We start from the raw sequence: 18,422 nt of genomic DNA on the forward strand, positions 1-18,422 counted from the left end.
TACTCGTGCTGCGCTCTTCAGGGGCTCCTCCCTTACTAAGACAGCCGTCCGACTTCCAGCAGAGAGGCCGGCGCAGAAGCATGGTGGGGAATTGCTATGAGAGGGCCCGGCCGCGATTAACCATAATTAGAATCAGGGTTTGGATTGCCGCTCGTGAATCAAGTACCCTTAGATGCTGCGGAGTAACGATGTCGGCAGATGCCTTGGGCGAAGCGCTGGTGCTGTGGGAGAGGAGGAGAGGGCGTCTGCTCGCCTTGCTTCTCCACCCTGCCGCTGGCCAGAGGCGATTCCTCAGCGCATTTCAGAACTCGGGTTTGTGAAGGAGTGCAGCTGCAGTTTTTTGTCTTCAGCTCAAATAATCTTAAAGCATGATTTCTCTTTCCTCGGGTAAGATTTTTTTTTAGCTCTTTGGAGTGGTGTTAAAAGGAAATGGGGAAGAATAAGGTTTGAAATAAGACTGTGTGTCTGGTCTCTCACTTTCAGCCAATACGCTGGCTGTGTGTGAATATTTTTTTTATTTTTACGTCTTTGTGATGGTGACGGCTTTGGCCAGAGGCATTATGTTCTCAGGTTGTCCGTCTGTCAGACTGACCCATTCTGATGAACGTGGTTTCTCAGGAGGGCCTTGAGGCAGTTTCTTAAAATTTGGCACAAATGTTCACTTAGATTTGAAGAGGAACTCTTTAGATTTTGACAGTCAATCAGTCACTCATGGTTTGTGTTCTCACCATTCTGATTCGGTAGGTTTCAGGTGGTTAGAGTTATACAATAAACTGATGATATAATATAGCATACCATAGTATAAGAATAACTGGAGTTAGTTACTGTGTTTGAAGTGAGGTTACACGTCCACATTCTCTTCATAGAAGTTGGTAATGTTGACTTTGCTTTGGACGTGGTGGTAGTCTTGCAGCTAGCATGAGCATTTAGAGGGGTTTGGAAAGTTTATAAGTATAGTTTCTTTGTCTCCTTTTAGCAGTTGGCACTAGATATTCAGCATCTTGCTCTAGCTAACTGGTAGCATCGGCACTGGTCACTACCTGGAGCATCTCCTAAACGGGTCTGGGTCAGTTGAATGTGGCAGTGCTGTCTGGACTGTGTAGGAGCGGTGTGAACTGGCACTAGTAAGGGTGAATCTGGGACGCCAGAGTTTACCGCCTAGCCTCCTGGAGGTGTTGTGGGACTAAATATGCAAAACACCGTTGAAGGGAGGTTTCCACCTGATGACCTCCAGAGATGTGTGAGGAACCACTGCTAACTGGTGTGTATAGTGATGGGTCAGGGATCCTAGGTCCTTCATTGAATGCGCATCCTTTTTGTTTGGAGGACAAGTGTTTTGTGTTTAAACTAACTGTGTTTAAGGTGAGGTTACACATCCACATTCTCTTCATAGACGTTGGTAATGTGGACTCATGCGTTGTGTGTAAAGTGAGTCTCTCCTGGTGTTTGAGAGAAGTACCGACATGTTGCTGCAGTCACAGTACAGTGTTGCTATAAGGACAGTGAAGATACTTGTGTTTGCTGTTACAGAACAGAAGGAGAAGCAGAGTCCCAGCTCATGTAATATTACTATGGCGCCCTCCATGCTTCACCTGTGAAACGATGTTTACTACAGATAAATGTTAGCAGCAGAAACACAGAGCTAGATTAAACTATAGTAAACAATAGTTGCCTCATTTTCTGGTTTTGTATTTTTTTGTGTTTACTTCAGTTTCTTTACTGAAACAACAGTGGAGTCCAATCCCATCCCTGTAAAGTGTTTTGTGGCAGCAGTGAAGTTGTCTTTTACAGGTCAGGATTCACCTGCTAATCAACAGCTCAGTTACAGCAGGTTAACCCTCTGAACCCTGAGCTGTCTCTGGGCGTTGCTTTGCTCCTGTCACATTGTTACTCAATGTGGACTCATTTTTCACTGCAACACAAAGTCCTGCAGGTCTATGCAAACAGAACAACCATAACTAGAAGGAGAGAGAACTTGGAAAATATTCATTGTGCAGGATAGTGAAAGACATTTTTGGTTTATCAAATGCCATAAAGCATGAAATTACAAAAAAGCGGAAATTGATTTGGTGGCTCGACATACTATAGCTACTTTACTAATTACATTTTTAATTTCCTTCCATACTTGTCTCCCATCTGCTCTGTATAAACACAGCCTGAAGTTCAGCAGAAAAACATCCCAGAGTTTTTGCGACGTGACTTTTGGTGGCAGCTGAGTGATTTCTGGCTTCATGGTTGTGCTGAGGAGTAACAAAGTTTTTGTTTGAGCAATGTGTCAAATTTTACGAGTTCACTGATCATTGAAGAGTTGAAAATGCCACGATTCTTTCTGTTTGTACAGTTTCTGGGTCAAATAGATAATGTCGTTTTGCCTTCTTTTTTTATTTTACGATAACCTACCTCTCAAAGCCATGTACGAGTTGGAGAATTAGCTGAGAATAATGCCAAATTCACCATGTATAAAGATTTTAAGAGCATTAAGAGATGGGAACACATGCAGGCATTTAACTTGCATGGCAGAGACGAATCCCAGTAGATATAGGATATACACTACCAGTCAAAAGTTTTGACACAGCTTCTTATTTAATGTTTTTTCTTTGTTTGCATGAATATTTACATTGTAGATTCTCACTGAAGGCATCAAAACTATGAATGAACACATATGGGATTATGTAGTAAGCCAAAAAAGTGTGAAAAGCTCAAAACATATTTTATATTTTAGATTCTTCAAAATAACCGCCGTTTGCTTTGGTTACTGCTTTGCACACTCTTAGCATTCTCTCGATGAGTGTATGTTTGCGTTGTTCATTTGTAACTGTCCATCCATCCATTCTCTGTACACCGCTTTATCCTCACTAGGGTCATGGGGGGTGCTGGAGTCTATCCCAGCTAACTCGGGTGAAGGTACGGGACACCCTGGACAGGTCACCAGTCTGTCACAGGGCTACATATACAGACACACAATCACACTCACATTCACACCTACGGGCAATTTAGAGTAACCAATTAATTAACCTCAGCATGTTTTTGGACTGTGGGAGGAAGCCGGAGTGCCCGGAGAAAACCCACGCATGCACAGGGAGAACATGCAAACTCCATGCAGAAAGATCCCAGGATTTGAACCGGGGATCTTCTTGCTGCAAGGCGAAAGTGCTAACCGCTAACCGCTAACCACTAAACCACTGTGCAGCCCTCATTTGTAACTAGCATGAGTGAAATTTCAACTGACAAACAAAGCTGACCATAAATTTTTTTTTTAATGATTCCTTTTAAAACGAGAATTTTGAAACTGGTTTCCAGCCGTACCAGTCAGTCAATTAGTAAACTAATTTGTCTCCAGTGGGGCAATTGGTTATGCAGCAGTGGGATGCAGAAGTTTAGCAAACATAAAACACGACACACATAAATGCAACTTTAAGACCAGAAAGATACTCGGTTGAAACATTCTGCAAATAGCTGCATTTTCCTCCTGGAGTTTAGGAAGGAGCTGGCAGAGGGTAGAAAGGAGTGTTTGAATCTGTTGGTTTTAGCTAGTGGAAGTCTGAAGAGGGTACCACATGTCAGAAGCTGAGACTGTTGATGTAAAGGATGGAAACAATCAAACAGGATGGATTCTGCTTTCTTATAGAAGTGTTTGTTGTGAGGATCCTACAGGATTTCCTGCTGTTGTGTCCCAGCTCAGCTAAGGTAAAGGGAGGCAAAATAACGGCAGCTGTGTTTGATTTGGTAAAGTTATTTATTGCTTCGTAATATAATTAACAAACAAAGGAGGCGAAGCTGCAAAGCACAACAGGGCCCGTGGGTGATGCTAAATCAATGAAAGTCAAAAGGGGTCTGTGCAGTGGCAGTAATTTCGTAGCAGATATTAACCGCCTTATTGAGAACGTTTTTGTGTTTGACCTTGAGAGATTGATACCAGCAGATGAGGTAAGAAAGTCTGCTCAGACTCAATAAAAGATCAATAAAGCATTGTCATCAGGGTCCTGTCATCCTGGAACTTCCTGAGACAAAAGAGACGCTGCTGTTTTTCTTTATTGTACACCATGTCAGTAATACTCTCAAATGTCAGTTTGTCTAGTATAGTTCCCAAATACTTGTAGAACTGCACTCTTTCTATATTCTGGCCATCAATCACTGTAATGTCAGGAGGAGGGTAAGAAAATCAATGTACATGTCCTTCAGCACGAAAAACTATTCAGCACGGCAGTTTATAAAATAGTCAACAGGACTGTGGGAAGTTTCCTCAATATTTAACAGTCTGCATCTTCTTCTAGACATGAGGGTTGTCATTCATGTAGCAGCAGCAGCCATTAGTGTACAGTAGAGGAAAGAGGATCCATCCTTGGGGACAGTTAGTGGATGTCAGCTTGGAAAATGGACCATTTACACTCCCTTTTAGCATCCTGCATGTGAGGAAATCTCACCGAGAATAAGTGTCAGTGAACTTCTGACCCGACAGATGTGAGTGTATGGTGTTGAAAGCTGATGAAAGGTCCACAGATGTTTATTCAGGATGTTTATAAGAGCTTAGGGATGCTCTCTTGGTTCTGTATACAGATTACAAGAAGACGCTCAGCGCTATTCTGTAGTTCATGTTTGGTGACTGCTTTCTGCTTCTGTTGAACATGGTAGATGACACTGTAATAAGTATGCATGCAAAACGAAGGATTTTAAAATGCACAGGCCTTTACAGAAGGAGGAATGAGTACGGCCCTCTAGAGAGGGTGTCATTTCTCATTGATTGGCTGGAGGGGCACTGAAGGCTTCACAGATTCATGTATTATCTCACAGTATCATCCATCATGCTCAGTCACAGGAGAATCTGACCATGTTTGAGTTCAGGCATGAAGAAGAACTCAGTCACATCATGTAAATATGAGGCTTATTCCTCCGTACATTCATGCGTGTTCCAACAAAATAAAAAGCATATTGCTTCACACGAGAAGTTTTTTTGTTTGTAACTTGAAGGTATCTTGTTTTAAGTCTGCAGATTCTCAGTCAGCCAGGTCAATGTAATCCTGGGAACGTCAGTAAAAAGAAACTGGAATTCTCTTTTAGGTTTTTGAAGAAGTTTCACCTCTTATCCAGAAGGCTTCTCAAATTCCAACTGAAGTCTTGGAAGAGAGGTAAAATGTCTACAAGAATGTACAAGGGAAATCCAGCTGCTTTTCACTGAGGCTTCTAGGATTATCTTGTTGCAGCATCATGTTTTAATGTGACACAGGCTGTTTTTTCTTTTTCTGGTGTCATAGCTAAACACTGCCCTCTGAAGTCATTCAGAAACTTGGGAATTTGGTTTTAGTAACTGCGGTGAATTATTCCCACTGTTAACTGACAGACTGACAGATTAAAAACAGCTCTAAATATAGAACTCAGTGGGTGAGCGTTGAACCTTCAGCATTATCAGAGCCGGAGCTTGTTCTACTTTTTATGATTTTTTAAAAGCATTCACCAGAGTGTGAAGATTAAAAGCAGCGGACAGATGACTGGATTCAGGCTTTTTTTTTTTTTTAAGTAGCTGCTTCATTGTTAAATCATGTGCATCAAATCTGTAGTCGAGCTTTTGTGCCAGAACTTCACCTGATTTGAACATCTAGTGCAACTCTTCTTTTATTATATCAGTTAGAGCAACTAATGTGATCCTGTCCCTGACTGAACTCAAATTATTATTACTTAGATTAGCTCAGAGCTCATAATTTGCTTTCCAGTCTTCTTTAATCTCTGGGAAATGTCTCTGTTTCGAAACTCTTTTTTTCTATTACTGTTAGGGCAGATTTTAAATGTCTTTACAGGAATAACAATATCCTCGTGTCCGAAAGTTGATCACTGTCAGATTTCAGTTCACTCCTTCCAGCCTTGCAGTCACTTTAGCTTTCTGAAGACACATGCTGTATGATGGAACCGGATACAGACAACTGTGATCCATAAAGCCCAGCGGGGGCAAGTGGAATCGATTTATGGATGTTTTTAAGAGAGCTATAACACCAGCCAAGTATGTTGTCTTTCCTGGTGGGACAAGACACATGCTGGTAGAAGCCCCTGAGGGTTTTCTCAGTGAACAGTGATTGAAGTTGCCCAAAATTAGATTTGGAGCGTCTGGAAATGGAAACTGAGGCCCCTGCACAGTTTGAAGAATTCGCTCAGAGGCGTCATTCTTGATCATGACTAATGCCAAGTTGATGGGACAAAAAGGATGCGAGACGCCGGCTTGTGGACTCCTCGTCTGCTGTTTGGCCTTCTTGGTTTGCTTTTAGGTGCTCTGGTGTAGCTGCTGCCTTCCATGCTCATAAATAGTTTCTTCAGGGTTAAAAAAAAAATCAAGGTTTGTTGATATTTGAGCAGAAAAGTCCCAGTTGTAGTGAATATTGTTTGGTTCAGGGGCGGTGAGCCACCAGTACCACCAGTATAAAGCAAGGCTAGCCCAGTTCAGCACACGTTACAACCCAAATGCAGGGGAGCCTGGACACAGCATGTGGTGTTTTTTTCCACTCTCAAGAAATACCTGCTTCACAATATGAGTCACTTAAGTTTTGTTCTACTTCAGTTGTTAGCAATGGACAAAAAATAAACAAACCAAAAATTCTGCATCCACCCTAAAATCCCCAATAATGAAAACAAAGGTTAAACAAATGACAGACTTCAACAGGAGAAAGAACGGATGCAAACTAAAAGGGCTTCTCACTCCTACTCAGCTGCTAAGTGCTCATTATATACAAGTGCTATTTACAATTATTCACAAAATCAGAAATAAACAAGCTGAACCAATCTGTCTTTAACAAATTCTTCAACTGAGAGTTCAAAATAGCTCTTCCAGAACCAGTCTGCTTACATGGAAATTCACAAGAACACACAGTGATGAGTGTTAGAGGTGTGGAAGAGAAAGGAGGAGGTCGGTTTTCAGTTTCAAAAGGCTGCTGTCATTAACTGGCCAGATCCTGGAGCTGTAACCCCCCCAGGTTAAAGGTCAGGGTCAGTGTGACCTCTAGTCCATCTCAATTTTGTGATACAATATATCGTAATTACCTGGAGGGTATTTCATCACTTTTTCATTAAATCTGGCTCAAACATTGATTTGGACTGTGGAGCCAAACCGAATTTGGTGGTCAAAGGTTATAAGTCGCCCTGACCTCACAGAACCCAGTTTTGGCCATATCTTAAAAATTCACGCCAATTATTACAAAATAGAAAAAGTGGTGACATTTTATACCCAAAAGGTCAAAGACCAACGTTGCTGTGGCATCATAATGTTCCACAAAAAACACTTGGACCAAATAAAGGATTTTAACCACATCTCACATTTGGTCTGATACTGAATTGGTGATTCTAATTTTTGGTGCTCACCTTGAAACTTCGACGATTATCCAGATCTGCAGTGCTGTTGGGTTGAAGATGTCCACATTTTAGAATCTCTAGTTTATATGCAGCAATGTCTATACGTAAAATATTGTCTACTTTGTGTTCAAGTAATACATTTTATTTAATTCCTTCAAATTCTAGACAGACATGCATTTAAAGTGCAACATGACTGATCAGCAGAGGCAGAAACTGTGGTGTTGCTTTAGCGTTTTGATGTGCAGCTATAGGCAAACCACAAGATACTTCCCGTTCAAACTACAGGAGTGGTTTTTCTAAAAAACAAACGCTGTTAAATTTTAAAATCTTGCCTATAGCTGGAAGCTGTGTGAACCTTTACCTTAGCGTAATGTTCACCTTTCTTGCTTCTCCCCCCACAGAGAGGTGTGAAGAGGTGCTGCCGGTAGCGGAGGCTCCGGGCCCCAGAGTCCTATCAGCAGAGGAACAGCGCCGCCTGGCTGAGCAGGAGGAAAACACATTACGGGAGCTCAGGCTCTTTCTCAGGGACGTGACCAAGCGCCTGGCCACCGACAAACGTTTTAACATCTTCAGCAAGCCAGTCGACATTGAGGAGGTAAAGTGAAATGGATTCGTGACATCCCTGATATCTCATTCACAGTTTATCAATATTGAAGTGAGCTTTGTGTTTGTGTGTCAGGTGTCAGACTACCTGGAAGTGATCAGGCAGCCCATGGACCTATCCACTGTCATGACAAAGATTGACACCTATAAGTACTTGACAGTCAAGGACTTTCTGTTGGACATTGACCTCATCTGCAGTAATGCTTTAGAATATAATCCTGACAAGGATCCTGGAGGTGAGGATCAAAATGCTTTCTCATACATGCATTCTCATGAACACACACACATGTATACATGCAAGCAACAGCACTGACTGCACACGAAACGTATGAACTGCATAAACGGCATCTGTGTACAATTATGCTTGAAAAAGGGCTGCATTGTGGTTTTGTTAACCATCTCAACTTCAAGCAGTTTCTGGATTGTTTCACATTGTTACTCATTTTTCACTCAAACAACAAGACCTGCACCTCTTTTAGAAACAACACAACCATGACAAGAAGTAGACAATTGAAAAATGCTTTTTGTTCAGTATAATAAAGCTACAATGCCGTAAGTCTTAAAAGAAAAAGAAGAAAAAAAAAAAAGAACAAAACAAACGAGTCAACTTGGAGATGTAAATGAAGTGCAGCGTATACCGCCCACACTGAAAATAGCATTGTAATTTGTGCTCTGTCGCTGCGGAGGGCTGCATATGCATAAAAGTTTAATTGCATCTCTTGCAATTCGAAATGATTTTTTTTTAGCCCATCCTTGTTCCCATCTCAGCACCTTTCCATTCGCTAGATATCAGCTTCCTGATGAATGCTGGAACACTCAAACAGGGTAGGAACTTATTTGCAAATGCTAATACTCTGTTGAGATTTATTATTTTAGCGTTTGCATGACAGGGAAAGACATAGACATATGCATGTGTTGTGTTTATTTTAAATGCTTCACACAAGAAATGGGCAAAAAGTTAAGACGAGCTTGTTAAGCAGAAGAAAAGGGTTTCTGCTACGAGATTCAAATCCTCAACATGACGTAATATTGTGATGGTAACTGAAAGCTGTGCAAGTCGCTCTGCTTTAGACCATTTAACTAAAATGACCGTTTTAATCCTCGCCTTCTGAGTTTAGCTGTTTCAGTTCGCTTGCAAGAATCGAGCTGTCTGATACTAATGGGAAGCAATTCTCTGCCCAAATGAATAAATCATATCTCTGTCTTTGCAGGGAAGGGCCTGGGTCATTTGTTGGAATGCAGGGTCTACAAATGATACACTAAAGGGGAAAAATGCAATTAGGCAGTTTAATAAAGAAGACTAACGAGGCCCTTTGCCTGCTCACCCAGCACTTGGCCCAGGGAATAAGGCCCAGGCCCTATGCAATTATGCCACTGGGGAAGTTCCACACCAGTTCTCAGAGTGCTGGGAAACAACCTCATTATCCCTCAGTGGGCTGTTGCTGGTTGTCCTTCATGCTAACTTTATCGTGAAGTCCTCCGTGTACAATCATGTCGGTTTCCTTGTCTTGGACCTCCACACCTTGCTCAATAATTACTTTATGTTAAAAAGGGTGATATCTCTGTGCTCCACAATGTTGCTCTGTGTCACAAATGCTTCATCGTTGCTTGAGGGAAATGGCGATAACAACCCTTTTACTATGAAGCAACAGTGTTGTATGTCAGTGCGTTCTTGTCTATTCTGGATGGGGAGGTTAGGCCGAGCCCATGAGGGTGCTGATGAGCTCTCGGCATCCCACCTGGCCTTTGACATCTCCTCCACTGACAGGCATTTTCTTCTCTTATAATGCACTTGCGTGTACACACACTCAGCCACACTGTCAATGGAAAAAGTGCACGCAACCACCCAAATTGCCTCCACTGCAATTAAGCAGCCATCTTCCAATTAGACAACGGAAGCTGGCAGATTGTGACCCCTCTGCCACTCTATGCCTGAACTGTTCTCCCACTGCCTGGCGTAATGAGAGACGGCCTGTTTACAGTGGCTATGCTTTCAGCCTGCCTCTGCAGCGCTGTCTTTATTTTCCCTCCATGGATGCAGGGGGAAAAAGTAGGATTTAATGATGCCGTGCTACATCTGAGGAGGGAAGAGGCACAGGAGTAATAAAGGTGTAAGGAGTGCCAGGGATAATGAGTGTACGGTTTAAAAATATGTCACTTTGCATGTATATGTGCCTGCATGTATGCACGCACATTTTGTCTTAAATGTTTGAAGTAGTGATCGCAACGCTTTCATGCGTGTCTGAGTTCTGCCCGCTAACATTTCTCACCAAAGCCAGTGCAATCCTTTTGTAGAAACTGTGAGAAAACACTACAATCCCCTTTCTCACAACGAAGTAAGGGTGGGCTTGCCATTGACTCTTTATCTTACATGCATGATAGGGGTCTGGAGAGAACATACCCTAATGGTGTAAGGCAAAGAAATCTAAAAATACCATGGCAGAGCTACTGATAGATTTGTGTAACATTCAGGGCATATCCTTGAGCATTCATTGCCCACACGTATAGCCAGAAAACCATTTTTTCTTGTGAGTGTTGTGACATTATTTTTCACTGTCTCCTCTTTTCTCAGACAAGGTGATCAGGCACCGAGCATGCAGTTTAAAGGACACAGCTCATGCTATATTTGCTGCCGAGCTGGACCCCGAGTTCGACCGCATGTGCGAAGAGATCAAGGAGGCGCGCAGAAAAAGAGGTAATAGCTTATTTTTAACACACTGCAGCAAAATTGAAACATGGAAAAATCTGCAGGCCCAAACATCCTAAATTAGCGCTTTGCTGCTTATTAAAAAGCTCAGTTTTGCAAGATGATAAACTTTAATAACTAGTTAGTGGACACCAAATTGTACATTCGGTCTGTGCAGCTTGTTTCTGGACAGAAATGGTGATTATTTAGTTTATTCAGCAGACTAATAACACCCATTAAAAGCAGAATTTGCTTATCTAGCATTATACATTATTTTGAATAATGAGTCTCCGCCGGTCCATGTTGGCTGTATGGTTCCCAGCATGGTCTCTCTCCTCGTGTCTCTTTTGTCTTTGATCAGTTATTTCAGAGACTTGAAACCTGGTTTTGAGGGAAGAAAAACTGCAGGGCAACCCAGTAGTACTTGATGGAGCATTCAGTTTTTAGTGCAGAGTATGTGGCGCAGAAAGGAGTGACGCCCGAGGCTCCAGTGTTTCAGACACTACCTTCTGTGCTAGCTGTCTGCCTGACGCTCTGCATTTGTACTCTCACCAAACAGCCCCAAGCAGAGTGGACGTCGGGTAAATCTAAATGAGGCTTATGCACATAGAAGCACACATACAGTGCAGTGAAACAATACGCTTAAGCTGAGTGTTGACTTTTATGTAAGTTGTCAAATATTAAGCACAAAAGCATATATAATCTTATGCAAATAGTCCTGTTGGTTTACTTGCCCACATGGGAATAGGCTCGTGAACATATTTCCTTACATCGAGCGCAGTGGCCGTGTTACACTGCTCTTACCTACCCAAGCAAATAGCAGTCACTAAACGGCAGCATTTATTATTAGCATTTAGATCTGTCTGTGAGCTGGCCTGCACGAAGCATGTCTGTATGTGCACATGCAAGAATACATTTAAACAAAACTACATAAAAAATGAAAACTGCACCAATCTTTGTTTATATTTGGCCACTATCCTTTCAAAATAGTCTGATTGCACAGTGATTCACCACTCCCTGCTCTCCTGCAACACTTAATGCTTCTGGAGGTCCCATTCTATAAAGATTTCAACCACCATTTATGGTGAGTGATCAATCTTCTAATCTCATGCATTTTAGCTTTGGGGGTTTTAATTTAGTCTGTTCTCTGAGGAAGAAGTCACAAGAGCCAAATCTAGTAAATAGGGTGTAGGGATGTTGATGGTTTGTGGTTAATTAATTAATTGCACTAAATAATTTAATCAATTAAAAACATATTTAACAATACAACAGAAGACAAAGAGCATGCATGTCAGAAAATGTCTAATTTGGTCTAACACCTGGTTTAGTTCCCTCTAGTGACCTGAGGAGGCAGTCACTTGGACTACCAGCACTTCTTAGGATTGTGTCAGTTTTGCCAGTAAGGGACCACCATGAGAAAGTGTTTTGTGATGTTTAATGCTGACTGCCCAAAGCTCTCATTTCATAGGTGGGGTGCTGACGGTGGCTAATGGCGTACACGAATACAGTACTCCATGTCACATAGCACAAGCTGTTGGAGCAGCTAATGTCAGTGGCTTGAGTTAATTTTGCGTTATCAGTAAATTGATTACCGGAGAAGTGAAGATTGTGTCATTGCTGCCAGAAAAAACGTGTATAATGCAACCCTTTGAATATGAAAAGCAACCACATGCTGCGCTCCAGACCAGATGCGATGTTTCCAATTTTGGATAATGTGGGTTCTTCCACTGTTTAAAGCTGTTTCTTTTCTTGGCTGTAGTCCCAGACTCATGAATCTGGGTGCTGACTGACACATGATGTGATGGCACGGTGTCACATTTATTTGACAGTTACAGAAGTTGCACACATGAGACCATGGTTCAATCGGTGTACGCTCACAATAAACAATTCCAGAGTTTTGGATCACATATGAAATCAGCAAGAAGTCTAACCACAGCTCTATTTGTGTCTCGTCTGGCTTATGTAAACAAAACTGTTAGTTCCGAGTACAAACCCCAGGAAATTTTCTCTCTCTATCATTAAAAGTGATGTGACAGTCACACACTCCCCCTTTTTTGTCCTGGCTTATACAGATTTTTTTTTTTTCTGGTTACATTTTTTTTATGAATGCTTGACAGCTAAAGTACAAGCACAAAAAGATTCTGATTCTCCTTTGGAACAAGGACCTATTGACATTTTACTGAGGTCACAAAGTTCTGACTCTTCCATGTCAAGCAGGGAACTTTATCAAAGAGAAGCCAGTTTTCTGAAGTCACCCTGTTGCTTTTGATTTCCTCTTTTAGCAACTAAAAGCAACGGATGCTAAATGAATATTGCAGGAGCAGAAGTCAACTGCCTGAGAGGAGGAATACAGCGGTATAAATATTTCATCTTCCAGTCAAGGTCTTGCTATAAAGCTATCAATTAGTCCAACGCTGCATGATGTCCAGTTGCAGCAGTGTTCCAAACTCACAGTGCATCGGGCAGATTTTTCTCCTCCGCGACAAGATGAAAGGAGCAGTGATTAATTTCACTAAAAGCTCCAATATCACTTGATGTCAGAGTTGAAATGTCTCATTTTCGGGGAGTATGCGTGTCTCAATCCTCCAGTTCTGTTTTCCAGTCCTGTCACACTCAAAGTGAAACATGAAACCATTGCAAATTCTATCTTTGCAGTTCTACATTAAGGGCTGTAGCCTCGGGTTGACTGGTGGTCGATATGCTTTCATCCAACTGTTCCCATTGGTTGGTCAATCACCGGTTTTACTGTCATGAGGAGAAAGGCACTACATCAATAGCCTTCTAGGATTGGTCCATTATTTTTGGTGGCAGGAGGAACGGACTGCTTGTGAACACTCCTGCGTTTTCACAGCTTTGACCTAATGCAGACTGCCGGGTTTAACTTATTTAACTTTTACTGAGCTTTTAGTCAAAGTCGGCACCAAACTAACTGACACTACGTCAATGAAGTCAGCGGTTAAAATGGATGTCCAAAAAGTTGAGTGTGAAGTTTGCAAACTCTGCAACCAATGTGACAGATAATCTCCAAAGAACAAGTGATTTATCTGTGTTTTTATTTCACAGTGTGAGATTTCAACTTCCAGGAATCATATGAATCCAGTCAGGGGTAGGGCTGAGTACCGAACTTCGGTTCTTTAATGGCACCGACCGAAATGTTTCGGTACTAAGGAGTATCGAAATAAGCCTCGTCTTTCGGTTCCATGTTCCGGTACTTATCACGTGATTATGATAAAGCAAACCTGTGATTGGCTGTAACATTACACGTGATTGCGGCAAGCCGGAAAAAAGCATGCTGCCCGTTCACAGACAGGTTTCACGTTAGGTACATTGAATTTACTGCAGTTGTTTAGCATGTCGTCGAAGTGGGAAAAGATGCCTCTGAGGTCTAAAACGTGGCTCTACTTTTGTAAAATGGACGCTGTAACAGGAGAACCTGTCTGCGGCTCTGCTCAGCACAATAACCACGGCAGTTCGGCCAATGCAAACAAAGTCTTTTATTCACCACACCGTCTCAATGTAAATAAAACAGTCTCTCTTCCTTGCCCGGCGCTACACCGGACCTCGTCCGGTAAACAGTCTCAACGTCCGCCGGCTCTCCGCCGGTTCTCCTCCGGTAAACAGTCTCAGCGTCAGCCGGATCTCCACAGGATCTCGTTCGATAAGCTGCCCGCTCCACCGGACCTCGTCCTGTCCGCTGTCCTCCGCTCGTCCGTTCCCCGTCCTCTCTGTCCGTCTGTCTTTTGTCCTCTGCTTCAGTCTGTTACTGCCGAGAGAATCAGGTGAGTCTAATTGGTGCCAGCTGCGCTAATTAACCTGACGCTGGTTCCACACACTCTCCTCCACACCTCTCCCCTCTGCAGCTGAGCTCTCCCACGCCCATCGCCACAGACGCCAATAGTGCGCGGTGCAGTATATGCCAAAGCGGGTGGTAAACTCCATCTAAGGCTAAATACCGGCACGAGACCGATAGTCGACAAGTACCTTAAGGGAAAGTTGACAAGAACTTTGAAGAGAGAGTTCAAGAGGGTGTGAAACCGTTAAGAGGTAAACGGGTGGGGTCCGCGCAGTCCGCCCGGGAGATTCAACTCGGCGGGCCAGGGGCGGCCGCTCGGTGCGGGAGGATCCCCTCGCGGGACCTCTCACCGGGTGCGGGCCGTCCCCCGCCTGGCGCATTTCCTCCGCGGCGGTGCGCCGCGACCGGCTCCGGGTCTGCCAGGAAGGGTCCGGGGCCGAAGGTGGCTCAGAATGTACTGAACTGTACATTGCTTGCAAATGTTCTTTTGCACTGGAAATCACTGGAAAATTAAACTCAAGATGTGAAAAGTAATGTGTAATGCAATTTTCATTCTGTTAGAGTATATATTGTAAAACTGGTATCGAAAAAAGTATCGTTTAGGAACCGGTATCGAAGTGAAGGTATCGGAATTGGTACCGGTATCGAAACTTTTAGATTGATACCCAGCCCTAGTCAGGGGTAGGCTGGTCTGTTCCAAGCCTGCTGTTGTCATTTAAGTATAAAATAACAAGGTTAAAATGATTTAATGTGCTGCAAATAGTAGCTTTTTGGGTTTATTTATAATTCATTTAGGCCAATAAGGCTAGCAGCACACCAGAGTGCACTCAGTGAACTGTGGCCCATTTTGTTCATCTACAGATAACGTGCAGATTCTTTTTCCTCTGTGACCGTTGCATTGGTTGGAGAGTAGATAGGATTTCAGTCCACCAAGATTTCTTTGGGTCCCGACAGCCCTATTTATTTTAATACCTGTGCTGAGTGACATGCAGTTGCACTTCACTCAGCATCTTTTGCCTGTCAGATCACATTTTTTTCCAGTGTCTGTCACAGCATCTTCCTCGTCTTTTGGCATTTTCTGCACATGTACACACACACACACACACACACACACACACACACACACACACACACATTCAGTCTGTCTTGCCAGCAGTGTGTTTTTAGAGGTGTTTTTCACATCGACACACACAGAATTGCACATGCACACAAAGCGAAAAAGTGTATTGTTCATTGTCAGTAACTGATCCTCTGTGGGCACCGCAGACCTCCAGACGCCGGCTCAGCTGACTCCAGCTCCGGGCGCTGTGGCAACCAGAAAGCACCACAGTGCAGGAGAGGAGCAGGCCAGGAGCAGCACTCAGGGCGAGGCCACTGACAAACAGTGCACCACTAGTGAGTATACCGTCTCTGTCTACACATTTACTGCTACACAACCTGAACAAGGCGACTGAGTTCTACAGAGTGATCATACGTATCTACCTCACACTCCCTCCATACTTCACATTCATACTGTACAAGACTAATTAAACGCAAGTAGTGGTGAGTCTGCTGCCTAAGCAGGAGATGAAGTCGTCTCAAGTCAGTGCAAAATAACTTCTCTCCGAACTCTTAACACTTTTACCTCTCTGCTTGACTCTCGCACACTCAGAACTTTCACTCTCTCCTACTCTGCGTGTTTTTTTTCCCAGTTTCTGGCGCACCAGCAAGCAGCTGTGTTGTATTACAACAGCATACCAGATGTATGCGATGCCACGCACCTGCCTACTCACACACACAGATACATTTCTCAACAGCGAAGAAGCAACACAGTGAGCGGCCTCATTAGCAAGGCTGCTCGCTCCTAACCACTCAGAACATGACCACACCACAGAGCAATTACATGCCCACCTGTGGCAAACGGCAGGTGCCTAAGGGTGAAGGGAGGGCCAGGAATGGGCAGGGGGGCAGACTAATGAGGCTGTTACCTGAACAAATCAGAGGTAAGCGGGGCTTGCATGTAATCTGAAAAAAATGCCCTCTAGCTTTCACCTGGACAAAGTAAGGAAAATGAGACAGGCTTGCAGAGGTGCCCTCAACAGCTATGAGGACGTAGCAAAGATGTACAAGGCTGTGGAGGAAAGCTGTGTGTCGTGTCTGGATATCTATCTTTAGACAGGAGAAAGATTAAGGACACTTCTTTGTCTGGGCAGGTTGAAGCCTTCAAAGTGAAGAAAAGGAATCGGCGGTAACAGTGAGCCGTATTGATCAAAATGGCCAGTTTGTTGATGTTTGGATTCCCTTTCTGTGCATCTCTGTGTTACAACAGACGAACACTAGGTGGTGCTTGTCTCTCATGAGAGTGTCCCTAATGGAAACCCTGCTGTGTGGGTAAACCATTTCTCCTCCAAGGGAGATGGTGCCCTCTTGAGAGAGGAGGGCCTCTGTTTGCCACCATAAATACTGTTAAGACTTGAGCCCACTGCAATTCATCACGTCCTGCTAAGCCAGGAAAAACCTGTTATACAGTAGGGAGGGAATATGTAGACTTTATCGATTTTCACCCGAAAATATTTCAGTCAAGGGTAAACTAATGAAGCCTCGATGGAAGACTGGAACAAAACTCTGGAACCAGTGAACCGTCTCTGATTTAGTGCCTTTTGTATTTTATTGTATCCCATAATACTGTGTAGGTGTTTCGTGTATGTTATCAGTGCATATCAATTAGTGCGGAAATGAAGAGTCTTTTTACAAAGCAGATTAATTTATATGCCATTAACCCTGTACAGCCCACATACAGAAAACAAAGGTGCATTTTTTCACCTCTTAGATGTTGTCAGATGCATAAATTATGATTTCCAGTTTTTTTAGTATATTGTATGAAATCACATGGAGGAAATATGATGCAATGTTTGCACTAGTGGGAAGTCTATTTTCCGTTTTTCTACTTGCATTATCTGAATAAATGTACTAAATGGTAAAGGTTTGTTTGCAGGGTTGATTGTCTGTGTGGATACTTGTCAGTATATGGTCTAATTGTATCAATAAATACATGAATTCTGCCTCAGTCTCAGTGTTCAGCCACGTCCCAAAGACGGTTCTTCTCCTGTTAGAAGTGTCAGTGTTGATTCTGTCTCAAAACAACTCTCCATTTGGGATAGCAATCGTATTCCACTCAATAAAGCCTATTTCTATCTAATGCAACAAGCAAAAAGCTCAGGATTAGTTAAATATGTTTTTAACTGAGAAGGAATAGATTTGGTGTCAAATACAGACTTTCAAGTACTGCAACAAGAATTTCTGTATTAAATTAAACAGTTGTGGTCTGAACTTATACTTAGCAATTATATTCTACCATTATTTCACTGTATTCTCCTATATTCTACTGTTTTGACTGCCACTCCTACCCAGATGTGTAGAATTGCAGCACAGACAAAACAAGTAGAAAAAAGGTTCTCTGCTCATCTTTGAGGAAAAAATGGAGCTGAAGCAGGTGCTTCTCAGCTCAAGGACGGCAAATTTTCCAGAGTACAAAAGGAGGCTGGAGCACACTGATTAACTCACAGCCTTTTATTAGTGCAAAATAACATTTCAGCACAATTACCTTCATCAAAGTCAAAGTGGACAAAGAGACGAGGCAAACGGATGTATTCAACCAAATATTATGATAATTGGCCAAACAGGGTTTCACATCTATTGGATTATAAATCCAAGGCTGGGAGTTGCCACACCCGCAACACGGTGCTAGAAAGAACGAGGTCTGGAAAAGCTGGATATAGAAGGATAAGCTTGAACTCAAATGTAATAATTTGATGAATATATTCCACTCTTGATATATATCTACACCTTCTGGACATTCTAACAGTCACAAAAACCATCATTTAAGTTGTTTTATTCAGTTAAAAAATGACATCCAGTCATTAAACCAAAGTTTGTAAGCTGTGCGCTAATGGCCTGATAGCTGTACCTAAAACCGCATCTATTATCCCAAACTATACCCATTCTATGTAACTGTAGATTTTTTTTGTC

The 18,422-nt window shown here is 42.7% G+C and overlaps 1 protein-coding gene across 1 annotated transcript in view; it reads left to right on the top strand.

The window, feature by feature from the left end:
• atad2b (ATPase family AAA domain containing 2B) overlaps nt 1-18,422 on the top strand; it is a 100,328-nt gene that overhangs the window by 28,703 nt on the left and 53,203 nt on the right. Inside the window, exons 21-24 of the mRNA XM_022194688.2 lie at nt 7,734-7,927; nt 8,012-8,171; nt 10,508-10,630; nt 15,681-15,809. Coding sequence (XP_022050380.2) covers nt 7,734-7,927; nt 8,012-8,171; nt 10,508-10,630; nt 15,681-15,809 — 606 coding nt within the window. The remainder of the gene's footprint in view (nt 1-7,733; nt 7,928-8,011; nt 8,172-10,507; nt 10,631-15,680; nt 15,810-18,422) is intronic.

The sequence above is a fragment of the Acanthochromis polyacanthus genome, chromosome 16 (genome assembly GCF_021347895.1).
Source record: "Acanthochromis polyacanthus isolate Apoly-LR-REF ecotype Palm Island chromosome 16, KAUST_Apoly_ChrSc, whole genome shotgun sequence".
Lineage (NCBI taxonomy): Eukaryota > Metazoa > Chordata > Actinopteri > Pomacentridae > Acanthochromis > Acanthochromis polyacanthus.